Source organism: Varroa jacobsoni, unplaced genomic scaffold, assembly GCF_002532875.2.
Source record: "Varroa jacobsoni isolate VJ856 unplaced genomic scaffold, vjacob_1.0 scaffold_1175, whole genome shotgun sequence".
Taxonomy (NCBI): Eukaryota; Metazoa; Arthropoda; class Arachnida; order Mesostigmata; family Varroidae; genus Varroa; species Varroa jacobsoni.
This window is the reverse complement of record NW_019214077.1, coordinates 39,014-51,645: the sequence shown is the minus strand read 5'-3', so window position 1 is coordinate 51,645 and position 12,632 is coordinate 39,014. Positions and strand designations below refer to the sequence as shown.

Below are 12,632 nucleotides of genomic sequence, written 5' to 3'. Positions count from 1 at the left end.
ATATAGCGGATGGCACAAAGCTACCAGCCATCTTTCCCCTATGAGAGCGGTTGCAAGAATAATAATAACAGTCATGGCTAGAATGACAACAAAAATATCTACGGCAAAAAAAGAAATGCGAAATGATTATATTAAATGAGGTAAAAGAAATAAAGCATTTTTTTTTCTCCTATCCTTTCAATAAGCAGCTGATGTTTTTTTTCGAAGTATTATATTTGTGATGTCTCACAGGTTTCCATCGATCCCTCGATTGATCCATCCATCCATCCATCCATCTATTCATTCATTCATTACTAGTTGGCAAGGTCCTCGTCGAGCGTTTTCTTTTTAACAAGCTATCCTTTCACAAGCCATCATTTATAGTAGTTTATTATCGTTCTTCGTTCATTCAATATGCACCGACACAAGCCGTCGCTGCATCTATTTATCGTTCATTACCTCGGCAGTCCCTCATTGTTGACCTCAGCCACTTACAGTTTTCGACCACTGGCGAACTGTCGATATTTTTGCGTGCAGGTATGCCCCCCGATCAAAGACTGATTGGCCTGAACAGATAAGGTGGTTAACGACAAACGTCGCAGGCCCTTACCTTTTTTGTCCCCAGCATCATGAGTATTTCTCTAAGTAAACACATCAATAACGGACAAAGCTAAGCTGAAACATGCATAGGCATGTTGATACAAACATTTGTACTTTCTTCATTCTAATCAATACATGTGATAATTAGTATGTAACATTGGGGCAAGCTATTATTTCCATATAGGAGGCAAGTTGGCCGATCGACGAGAAAATCGTGGCAATACATTATTATGTAATATTAGGGTTTATTAGATGGTGATCATAATAATGCATGGGAGCATGATTTATTTTTGTTGCCGACAAAGTTTGCTGGAAGAAAAATATCATAGCGCAGAAAATTAATTTGACTTTATGGTTCTTTTCCTTACGGAATCTTATGGCATTTTATCTTTGGTCTAGTCCCCATAATTTCCTTCGAATATTCGAGATTTGATCTCAGCGTGCGTGCTCGATGTAGGCCTAGACAGAAACAAACACGCGCTGTTCTTGTACCGCAACATAACAACTTGACCTTAGAAATCAAGCCGATATTAGCGCAGTACGGATACAAGCGAACAACAGGCTGCGTCTTGTGTGAGATTAATGGTCCGGCATTCATAGCGAGACCAGCAAACAGCAGCAGCAGCAACGATAACAGGTGACCAACGACCGTTTCGAATGTAAAACTCGGACCACTTCTTCAGGAGCAGATATTAAACCGCGGATGTAATACGTAATTGAATTTATTTGCTTTAATTATAGTAGATTTAGTGAAGGGATTTGTCATCATGAACTTTCAGTGACATGAAAACCTACATATGTGTACGAAAAGAATGTGATATATTATAAAATTTTTCTTATTTCGAAGTAATGCTAAGACACTGTGTAGATTCACCCTTTTATATTTGTTATTTATATGATAGTTCGTTTCGAATTCAACGAAAACGTATTTACACTACTATCGACATACGCATCGGCAGCTATTTTTCTTTTGGTGACGATAATTAACTTCTCGTACAATGTAATTGTAGCTACAATAGTGATAAGTTTGTATTAATGCTATAATCTTTCGTAGTTATGCCTGGCTGTATCGTTGTCGGTTCACAACTTCTTTGCTGATTTTCGTTCCCACGGGGGATCTTTACTCCTGCCATGAGGGAAAGATGCATGAAGTCGCGTTTCCTGCCGGTAATGCTCTTGCCAGTCGAATCTAGGGGTGGTTGTTATGACACAGCGTAGCATAACGAAGCGTTCATTTGTCGTCCCTCAAAAACCAGAGAGTGCTGGCAACTGTCTATGCCACAAGCACCAGAAACGCTTGAATATGGCTGAACAATTCTATCCGGATCAACAGCAAGCCCTGTCGCTAGGTAGTAGTCTAGTCGCAGAGAAGATGGCACCTGCTGATCTCAATGCCCGTTCCTTCCGCCCATGAGTCTTATCCGCTTAGGTCTTATTCCCGCAATCCGCAAAAAATAAACCAATCAGTTAGTAGTTTAGGGCATAATTTAGCTGCCAGTAGATATACGGGTAGCTCTTCTTGATAAACAAGCCAGTAGCAGTAGAATCTAATTCATGCCGAGCGCACGGGTAAAAAAGACGAGGTTTTAAATGGCACGTGGTAGTTCCTAAAAGAGTAGGTGTTGCAGTATTTCTGAATCTGAAAAAGCTTCAACTTAATGTTTAATGCATCTCAAGAGCTTTTACTGAAATAATCGATATAATCATTAAGTGTTCTATCCCAAAACATATCGTATCTATTGTGCGTGACAGTCGGCAGATAGTTACTGGCGGCGACCACACAAGCAGCCGGAAATTTCGAGTTGAAATTATTTGTATTGCCGATGTACTCATAAGGATTCATATTTCGCTTAATAAAAACTGTATTCAAGCTTGTAACTTGAAGTTTACGTCTTAAGAGCAGATGACTGTCGTCACACGAATAGCATATTGTCGAATAGCGTGTCTTGTATAGCGTATCAATCTTTGTTGTTTTCATGTCCGATTACGAGAAAATTACAAGGAATGCATTTTACTAATAAGTGACAGATGTTTGCCTGCGTGAAAATTGTCTCTAGCTATAATAAACATCTGCATTTTGATGAACGACTTCGTAGTTATACATTGTAGTTGTAGATTGCACTACTTTAACAGGGTTCGACACAGGCACGGAAACCGCATTAGTCCTGCACTCGATGATATCAAGCCTTCGTAAAATATATTTGAATGGGTTCTTCTCTATATTTATAACAATCGAAGTTAGACAGATCAATTACATACACCGTAATGGAGAGCAAATTCAATATTGAACCTATCAAATTAATCATGAGATTACACTATGCAATAGGTCACAAAGAATCGACTAGCATGTTAACAAATCAAGCACACAATTACATGCACACAAATATATTCTCTATCGACCGACATAAAGAGAACACCTCACCGGATGAGTCTATGATCAGGCCCAATCGATTCTGCTCATAAGCCTAGTCATTATCAGACACGTAGCGTAGTTACCCAGGATTGTCTCTGTCATTTTGCGAGAGTTCGTGCGGATAGCTTGAGAAACTAACGAGCGTCACAATCATCTTGGGTCACTGCTAACAAAGAACAGTGACAGACGACTGAAAAGTCGTGCAGATGTTAATAGATGTATTAATAGCAATTCGGTACGATACGAAATTTACAGATTTGCAAATAAAAGCTGAATGCACGTATAGCTTTTTCCTTTTTGCGTTCGTGGCCATGTAAATGCAGACGACTGCGATCGGCTTACCGTCAGTCGAACCAATCAATTGTATAATCCATTGCTGCTCGCCGGTGACTTAGTTGATTGGCCGGCCAAAAGCTTCTGTCGATAAGAACCATTATGAGGATCGTTCGATTGAGCTCTAGCCGCAAGGGCGTTTGAGATCCGACGCCGAAATTAGACTGCATAACAGCTCGCAACGAGATACACGCTTATACATACATATATATATATATATATATATATATATATATATATATATATATAGAAAGTACTAACTGTTAATGGTGTTGCGATCCGCCCTGGTTCTGTTTCTCGACGGCTGGAAGAATAGCAGCGATTACCCGGACTGCATTGAATCTATAAGGCGCGATCAAATAACCCAATCAGATGTCAATTACTTGGTGGGAATCAGGTACTAGGCTTTGCTAACGTTGTTGGCAATATGCAGTGGCATGGCATGAAGAAACAATGAATTCACTTATTAGATAGCTTTTTCTAACTGTTACATTTTACATTTCGTCGAGCTTCACTATCGTCCTAGCGACAGCGATCGGCGGTCCCGGTCACCCGGAGCTAACGAGCCAGCTTGCGCTTGAACACGGCAAGATACAATTGGACTCAAATGGCAACCTGATACAAAAACAATGCTCCTAAAATCCAAACTTGTTATGGATTAAGGAAGTAGTCGATCGAGTTTTCAAAGCTTAAGTTAAACTGTTCTCTGAGCGCATTTATATTTATAACAAACTGCTTCGAGTGTCGGTTTGTTCTTAGAAGGTAACCACGAGCTGGAAGAGATTAATGGCTTGAAGACTCAAAAGGTTTTCACACGACCCGTAGAATCTGCCGTTAGCTAATGGACTTAATTGCGATTTTAAATTTATACTATAAAAATGGTGATTCCACATATAGAGTTTTAGCTTAGATACTGGCTAGCGTAGAAGTCTTCCGAACATACGTTTCACTCCGTTATCTTCAAAGGCGTATGTTTACGTATACGTTAGTCGCTTACATAAGTTTGTTTTTTATCTTTTCCTCCTTTATCCCATAAAAAAGAAAAAAAAATAGAAAGCTTCAGTTGCGTCTGGTATTTAGAGCTAATTGTGCATCGAGCTTTTTCTCGGTTTTGCTGAGGCATCATCCTGCTGCTGGTCACGCCTACTAAGTGAGACTCGATTTTGTGCATACGTGATCACAAAATAATTAGAATTGACCGCAACGAGCGTGGCATTTCTAAGCTGTTGATGAGGCTTCTGCACGGATTGGGTCAGAGCTGATTGTGATTGTAATGGCAACGCTTCCTGGAAGCTACTGTAACTAGCAGTCCATAAATCGTTGTGTTACGGTGTAGATAGCACAAGTTGATTCTCGTCCCGCTGTCGTAGCCATAGCCATCACGGAGGCGCTAGTTCCTACCGCCACCTAAAAAGACTCGTAAAACAATAACAACAGCAGCGGCTATGATGGTCGTCGCGTTGGATCGTTGGGCGTCAGGACCGCGTAGCGGCTGCTGGTCGCCACGCCACTCCCGCGCTCGGTTTTTTTTCCTGATTTGTTTCAGCGTCCTGTTTTACTTCCGGTTTTAGTAACAGGGGGGGGGGGGGGGGGGGAGTAATTAACAAGTAGCAGTTGTGGTAATAGTTATTTGCGATGTCGTTACCAATAGCCGTATCAGTTAAGTATCCAGTGAACACTGAGCAGCCGGCCCAGCAGTAGAATAATAGGATAATAAAAAAAGCGCTATTGAAGGAATTCAGCTCACCTGACTCGCGGAACGACTTCCACAGTAATAACAATTTTTTACTTCATATGTAACCTGCGTATATGTATGTAGGTGTTTATAATAGTATTACACACGAACGTGGTGCGATTACGTTGCGTTGGGCAGATTAGCATAGATACACGTGCACACATGGCGAAAGATAATACACCGACGTGGATCCCAGGGCGCTAGAGGCCTTGCAGGTAACAGCGGCTTTTATGGGGGCAACCGCCGCACTGTTTAGCTCCTGTTGCGGTCAGCAGCACGAGCTATTATCGATAAAAAAAAACAGGTCCACATTTACACTTTGTGGTCAGTTTTGATTTATCGAGGCGCGCTCATTTCGGCTCAGCTGAAATTTCAAAGATGTCGCATGGGATCATCCTGTTCGGCTCACGAACTAAAAAGTCAAAACGTCTTTGTTTGGCGAGGGGAGCGTAATTCTGTGTAGTACTGCTAAACAGACAAGCACATGTTTTTCTACCTGTGAACACTTCCAGTCAATTACAAAGCGGAAACAATTTGACAGCTGCTTATTTTAGCTCAGCTGGCGGCGGAATTAAGTTTAGCGCAAAGAGAAACAAGGTTCGAGAAGAAATGACAGGGTTTATTTTGCTGGCAATTATAGCAATAGAAGTAACAGTTATTGTTATTTCACATCTCAATCTCTATGCGCTTCTTTCCGTTCAGATGAAGTAAGCATGGTCGTGTGGATAGTCCAGGAAGATAAAATAGGTTGGTCTTCACCCTCATCACCCTTATCATCATCATCATCATCGTCGTCGTCGTCGTCGTCGTCACAACCATCAAAATGAGGATATTTTCGGTTGCAATAGTGATATTGCTTATTATGATTAACGGTTCTAAAATTAACAATGGCTCTAAGTGACAAAATGTCTTTAGCTCTTTCTTCACTTTTAACATAATCATTGGCCCCCGCGAAAGGCTTTGTCGTCGGCTGCCCGATCTGCAATTAAATGCCTCTTCCGACCCAACTTTTCTTTGTCATGTCCCCAGCCTGATCGCGAATATGCGAACTGTCGTCCCTCCTGTATTTCACAGTCGTCCATTACAACTTCTCTCCGGAAAAGCAACAAAACGGCTATTGTTTGAGAGAATTTCTTTAAGCGCTCCTTTAAGAAGGATGGCGCTTCTACGTAGCTTACTCATTTTGCCGCAATACGTACGTAGTCAGCCTTTTTTCGAATGCAGTAGCTAAATATTGTAACAAAGCAAAGCCAAACAGGTACGGAGACATTCAACAGTTCGATGCTGTTTAGTCGCCTGACGAGGGTAACCATCATTAAACTGGTAGCGCCATTCCAGAATGCTAGCGCGCCATATGTAAAAAGCTCGAATTGTCAAGTATTGATTTTTCCCTTCAAGAGTTTACGACAATCCGTTTTCACTGAAAGATACCCAAGAGCACGTCATCAACCGTAGCTAAAATCGCGAGACAGAGTTCGAGCACCGTTAGTAAGCAGGTCTCGACAAGCAAGAAGACAAGGAGACCGCGTCGAGAACTCCAAGCCCCAAACAGCTTGCTTCCAAAGCAGCAAAGTATAAAAGCAAAAAAAAACATCTACAAAACTCAAGTTGGGCGCGATTGAAGAAGATAACGCTGCCGGGTGTATCTGTTTCACTTTTGGTCCTAAAGTAGTCCTACAAAGAACCATATGAGGACTAGCCGGCGTAGCTAAAAAAGCAAGTTGAAACAGGCTAGGTCTGTGAAATTGATTTCACTATATTCTTCAACAGTGAAAATATCCGAAGGTAAAGGCACACACTTAGCAAAGCCGTTCGGAACTTGAAGGATATTGCTGTGCCCTGTAGCCATACTCGCCTACAAAGCATATTAGCTCATAGCTTCATAGTTCCGTGAAGACACATCGTAGTACAAAACACTTGTATTTGGCAAAAAATAAGTTCATGGTAAGCATTTACAAATAACCGCGTGGCGTTAGAAATTTGGTCCAGGTACTGCATAATGGTAAAGGAAATTGTTGTCCATTGTTTACAGGATCAAATAGTATAACGAGTCGAGCCACTTGAATAATGAAAAAATTTAGTTGTAGATGTAGCTTTACTTGGAACGATCGAAAGCATTCCTGCTGTGAGCTTTCAGTAATTTTATGGTGGACCAAATGTACTTTTTGTCAGAGCTGAATTGCTAGGACATCGTTAGAAACCGTGTCGCCTATTGTGGGCTTGGCTCACAACGACTTTGATATTCCCGCAAGGGAAATTCGTGATAAAGGTCGCAGCAGTTCATGGAGCTATCAACTGCTCGATGTGAGCTCTCTTGAGCGTGACGTACAGAACAAAATTTTAATGAAACAGCGCGACGGCCAGCTCATCCGCAGTGGCCGGCGGCCGATTGCAAGTTGCTAGATCGAATGCTGTTGCGGTCGTTGTTGCCGATCTATTAATAGAGAAAAGAAAAAAAAAACATCCTTTATATCTCTCAGCATTTCAGAAGGCAGAATAATTTATTACTTTTGATTTGTCGTGTCTTCTGCAATTTCACAGTGCTATATTTCGTACCACAGAGTGAGTCTCCTTACGACCACAATACTACTTACTGCTAGGCTCGCAAAGTAAGATGATAAGTGGTAAGATAATCAGCATTGCCACCAGGGTGACGACATTATTACGCGGTCGACCTATGGCACAGGTTTTGACTAACATGTGGGCTCCTTTCAAAACTGGCCCTAGCGCTGGGTGATGTTGCTTTGCATTTTTCCCCCAACAGGATGACTCGGATAGGTTATTTTATTTCGATCGTTGCTATCTGCATGGCTGATGAAAACTTGGAAAGATATACCGAACCCTATCCGACTAACAGCTACAGACACTTCAGCGCATCAAGGTAGGAATATCGAATGGAAAATCAGCCGAAGCCATCGATTTCTATCAATCAGAAACTCAGTTTACTTCTTTGTTCTCTTCCACAGTACATTTTAAGAAAGCCGTAGGAGTTACAGAGATGGCGGTTATGCTAAACAGAAGAAAAAGCGACAGCTGTAAATATTTCAGCGGCAACGCAACGGTCGGTTGATCATTTCTTGGCTGCCTGTTACTTAAGAACGGAGCCTAGATAGGCCGAGTTGATATGGGCCTTTGCACCTGCCAGCGGTCGATCGCATGTAAAAAGGCCAGCGTGAGCGTGACATGACGCGCGTTCAGGCGGCTTGAACTAGGACTTAGATGCTTAGTTCAAGGCATTAGGGTGGAAGCTGTACGACTTGTGAAAAGAAAGGGTTTGTTCAAAAGATAAATTGGAAATCTGCTGATATGCTGTGCCTGTGTGTCTCTGCGGATACGTAATAATTAATCATACCTGAAGTGGTAGCACCCACCCTTAATAACAACAGGTTGACCGGGACATCGACAACGGTAAAGGCTGAAGGGGAAGTTGAATATGCTGTCGCCAAGAAAGTTCTTACGCAATACAACAAATCATCGTATAAACGAGTATTTAAACAACAGTGTTTACTGGAGTTAGATGGCTTAAAATTTCTGAATGTTTGGAAGCACAGCAGGTCAAACACAGCATAATCGTTTGCGATGTTAGCCTTTCAGGTGTTGAGCAGGTGGACGATACAAGATTAACAAAATGTGCCGTCATATTATATTGTTAGATACTATGAAGTACTTGAAAAAGCTTTTAATAAAAGTTTTTTTAATCTAACCCTTACAATCGAATATCCAGTGGCTGTCTAGCTCTATATACACAATATTCACCTAAAGCGTACCGCGATCAGTCAACGTACGGGTCAGAACGACTGGTCTATACTTCCATTAGCCAGTGGATCGGAAAGCGTAACGTGTAGCGTAACGTGCAACAGTATCTTTATGAAAGAAGTCGAGTAACCAATCCTCAAGAGTTCGATTCGCGTAGAAGTCCAATCTGCATTTCAAGAAATACAATGATACCTACACACATCAGCAATATTTGTTTTCGAAATTTCGTGCGCTGCTTCGGAACTGTCTAACAAATAATGCTAACGCGATAAATCCCATGTTGACAAAAGCTAAAGGATATTCAGCTTAGTAGAAAAAGCGTGTACAAACAATGTTTTTACGTAGAATTCATGATATGTTGTCCGTACAACCAAGTGAACTATTCTGATGGAAACGACGCGTATAAGTTCTAATCATTTCAACGCAAAAGTTCCATAAATTTTCTTAACAGGCGAAGCGGTCTTTTTTTCAGGCATACGAAAAACTATAAGCTCGTAGTTGAGCTCGCCTGTGGTCTCTCCGTCTGTGCATACGTTGCCAGAGTAAGAACTATAACTATTTACTAAACATATTCACAGTCGTTCCAAGGTTCGATGTAAATTTTAGTCGTTAGCTTGTATAGCAACTCAATGAAATATAAAACTGGAGGTTCAAAAACAGGTACCATTATAGAAAATACATCATCATCTAGGATAGCTGCGGATAATGCGGCCAAATAGCCCACTCACATGTACGCAAGTTTTTGAATTAAGGCGGACAACGCTGTGATTTTTCCTAACAACACTTACCTCATGCTGGTCGCCAGCTTGTTGACAGAAGGGACAACGCTGCACGTTAGAGGATGATATTTTTCCAGCGGGGATTCCCCCCCGTGATAACGGAGGAGGCAAAATCGGTGCTGTGGTTCCATTTGAAAATTTTTTTCCGACACTAGGGAACTTTTTGGCTGGTCGCGCGGGAGGTGTATCAAAACCCAGCGAAGCCAGGGGTGGGGCCGGTGGTGGCGAGGTTGATTCATGCGATCCACGAGATCCCAGTGGAGGCGAGGGAGTTGAACTTGACGAAGATAGCGATATCTGTTGATGTGAGTGGTGATTATTATGGGGGTGATGATACTCGTTACCAGGCATTATTGTTACGTGGCATCAAAGCTGTAGTATCCAATTCTGCAGATTTACTGGCGAATCACAGATTAATAGTCACGTTACAGGCATTTATGTATGTTTATGTCATCTTTCTACAACGGGAACGGCTTGCAACAGGCGTCTTTAGTTGTGAAACATGCTACGATTCCGGTACACAAACCCTTTAGTTCTTTCTTAGAAGATGGAGTGTCACGTTATAGCACTGTTCTCGGTAAATCTCGACACCGATAGAAAACGGTGATCTGCTATTCCTGGACAGTTAATATGCTACCAATTGTAATCGTATAGATATAAACCAAATAACAACACGTGAACCTCTTTTCGAAACTTGCTTTTCATAAACGGCCGATTCTAGCTGAATTCAACCGGCTCATAATCTGAATACAGTTTTACTGACGTGACCGTTTTATTTCTCTATTTCTATCTGCAATAGCACCGTCTAGAAAGCTTATTCTGAGTCACCCTGCGGCATCGGCAACGACTATGATCCTCAATTAGCACTGCGAAGTTATTCAACGTGAGACACGAGTCATCGCACTCCACAATGTCCGCCGGTCGGTAGGCAGGCCGGTCACAAATAGCGCAGTTAGTTAAAAAGTTGCCCACCACGCGGAGGCCAAAATGAAAATAGGTGGAGAATCTAATGGCAACAATTAAAGGGTTGCTGTGAGAGATAATGAACAGAAAACGACAAACGCAGTTGTTTGGCTCGTCTTCACCCGATCTTCTTAGCTTGTCCTCCTCTAAAATTCTGCGGTTTATCAGTAGCGACGTGTCGTATAGCGATGGGCGCAATGACGAATCCTCAGATCGGTTGAACACCAGAAGGATTTAGCCACACTTGTCTTTTTTGTTGATCCTCGGCTACCATTAACAACGCTTGTTCTACTGGAAGAATAGATGCATCGTACCTCAGCACATCCGCAAGGGGAACACAAAATATTGTCGCCCTGCTAAAAGGACACGGACAATTCTTTCGAGAATCTTTGAGCTTGTGCCCCTATTGTTACAGAGCAATCCAGAAATATGTATACATATATATACCGCTTACATGTGCACCATAACATTTTATGAGGCTATGTCCGATGCTCGAAATATCGGAGAACGCTTCTTCTACTAGATCCAGTGCCTGTTGAAGGGCTCACTTCAGTTAAGATTAGTCTGTCTTCAGCTGAACTTCAAAAAAATCCCTGATAGGCCAGCAAAGGCCACTAGGTGTGTTCGTGACCGGTCAAGAAGTGCTTTCTTAATCTTAATCGTATTTTAACGGGTGGCTGATGCAACTAGCTGGCGATAGAAAACACCGAGCGAGAAGCTATACCGGTTGCGATCGACTCTTGTTGCTGTTAACTGTTGTTGAAGCAGTTTAGTTCTTCGGCACGACTGCACTTCAGCGCTTCGTTGTCGCGTCTGCCTGCTGCATCGTCTTTAGTGCACTGGGTGGAGGCCATCATCGGCCTGCCCCACGCTGTCTGTAAAGAATGGCTGCGGCCCCGCTGGGAGAGGGTAACAGCGATACTAGCGGTGGCAGCAGCAGCAGTCGCACCGCAGTCCAGAGGATACGTCGTCGAATGGTTTTGGCATACGAAAAGCTTCAGAGGGGAAGCGTCGAGGGTAGTGTGAGTACCAGCGCGAAGGCCGAAGATCAGGGTGCACTAAGTGTTGCTTTGAACGCTGTTGTGGTGCTATAAGCAACAGTAACATGAAACAAAAAGTGCATCATTAGATGGAACATAAGTGACATCAACATGATGACAGAAGCCCCGGAAGAAAACTACGAAGCACGCCACGCCGACTAGGCTGGATGGCCTGGTGTTCGTAGCCAGGCACAGAGGAGCTAAAGGCCTGATGACGGCGACCTGCTTTTTCGAAGAAATGATTCAAACGACGTCGACGCTAATACACATACGTGCTTAAATTTTTTTTCTTTGTTATCTAAGGTTAGGTTTGTGTTGTCTACGTGACGTACAGAAGTAAGTAGCTTGTTTGTAGTGCAGTCGTTCGTAGATTTCTTCGGGGCATGTCAGCTACTACTCAATTTGAGATGTTCTGAAACAGAGGCAAGGCACAGATCATCACTGGTGGAAACGGTATCTGAAACATTTTTCTATGAACACCCGTATATCTTTCGTAGGAAGACGCCAATAAATATTTGCACTGAAAAGTGCTTACGCAGTGTTTTCGTTTATTGAGGTAAACTCGAGTCCTTTAGGTTTAGACAGAGAAATAATAACATGACAACTACTCACATTCATTAGAGGACGGTTGAAGTATTGAGCCATCATTGCCTCATACATAATAAAAGTTTTACTAATTGTTGGCGCAAAACGTCGAAGACCATACCAATCTTCAAATAGCTAATGTTTTTGTAGGAGAAGCTATTCAGCCCTCTATAATTGCCTTTTACTTTTTGCAAAAACAAAGATAAAGCTATATATCATATAGCCGCCAGTCGAACATTGTGATAAACGCTAATAACGAAATGATTGTAACTTTGGCCACGTATAGGCTACAAAGTTAGTAGCAGTTAATTATTGTGTGGCATAAGGGCCACTGGGTGCTTGCTCCCGTAGGTTTGAGGCGGATCTATTGGACTTCGTTGACAATGTGTTCAGTCAAGCGCATAGGACGCTAACTAACCTGTGATAGACAGTATTATCTAAAATATCCT

At 42.2% G+C, this 12,632-nt stretch overlaps 1 protein-coding gene across 1 annotated transcript; it reads right to left on the bottom strand.

Annotated features, from left to right (window-relative positions):
- Positions 1-9,604: 9,604 nt before the first annotated feature.
- On the bottom strand, positions 9,605-12,293 carry LOC111267362 (TNF receptor-associated factor 4; the record flags this gene model as incomplete). Its single annotated transcript, XM_022845569.2, is given in 1 exon segment — positions 9,605-12,293. A coding segment is annotated over 1 exon segment (342 nt), but the record flags the coding sequence as incomplete, so codon positions are not given.
- Between the last annotated feature and the right edge of the window lie 339 nt (positions 12,294-12,632).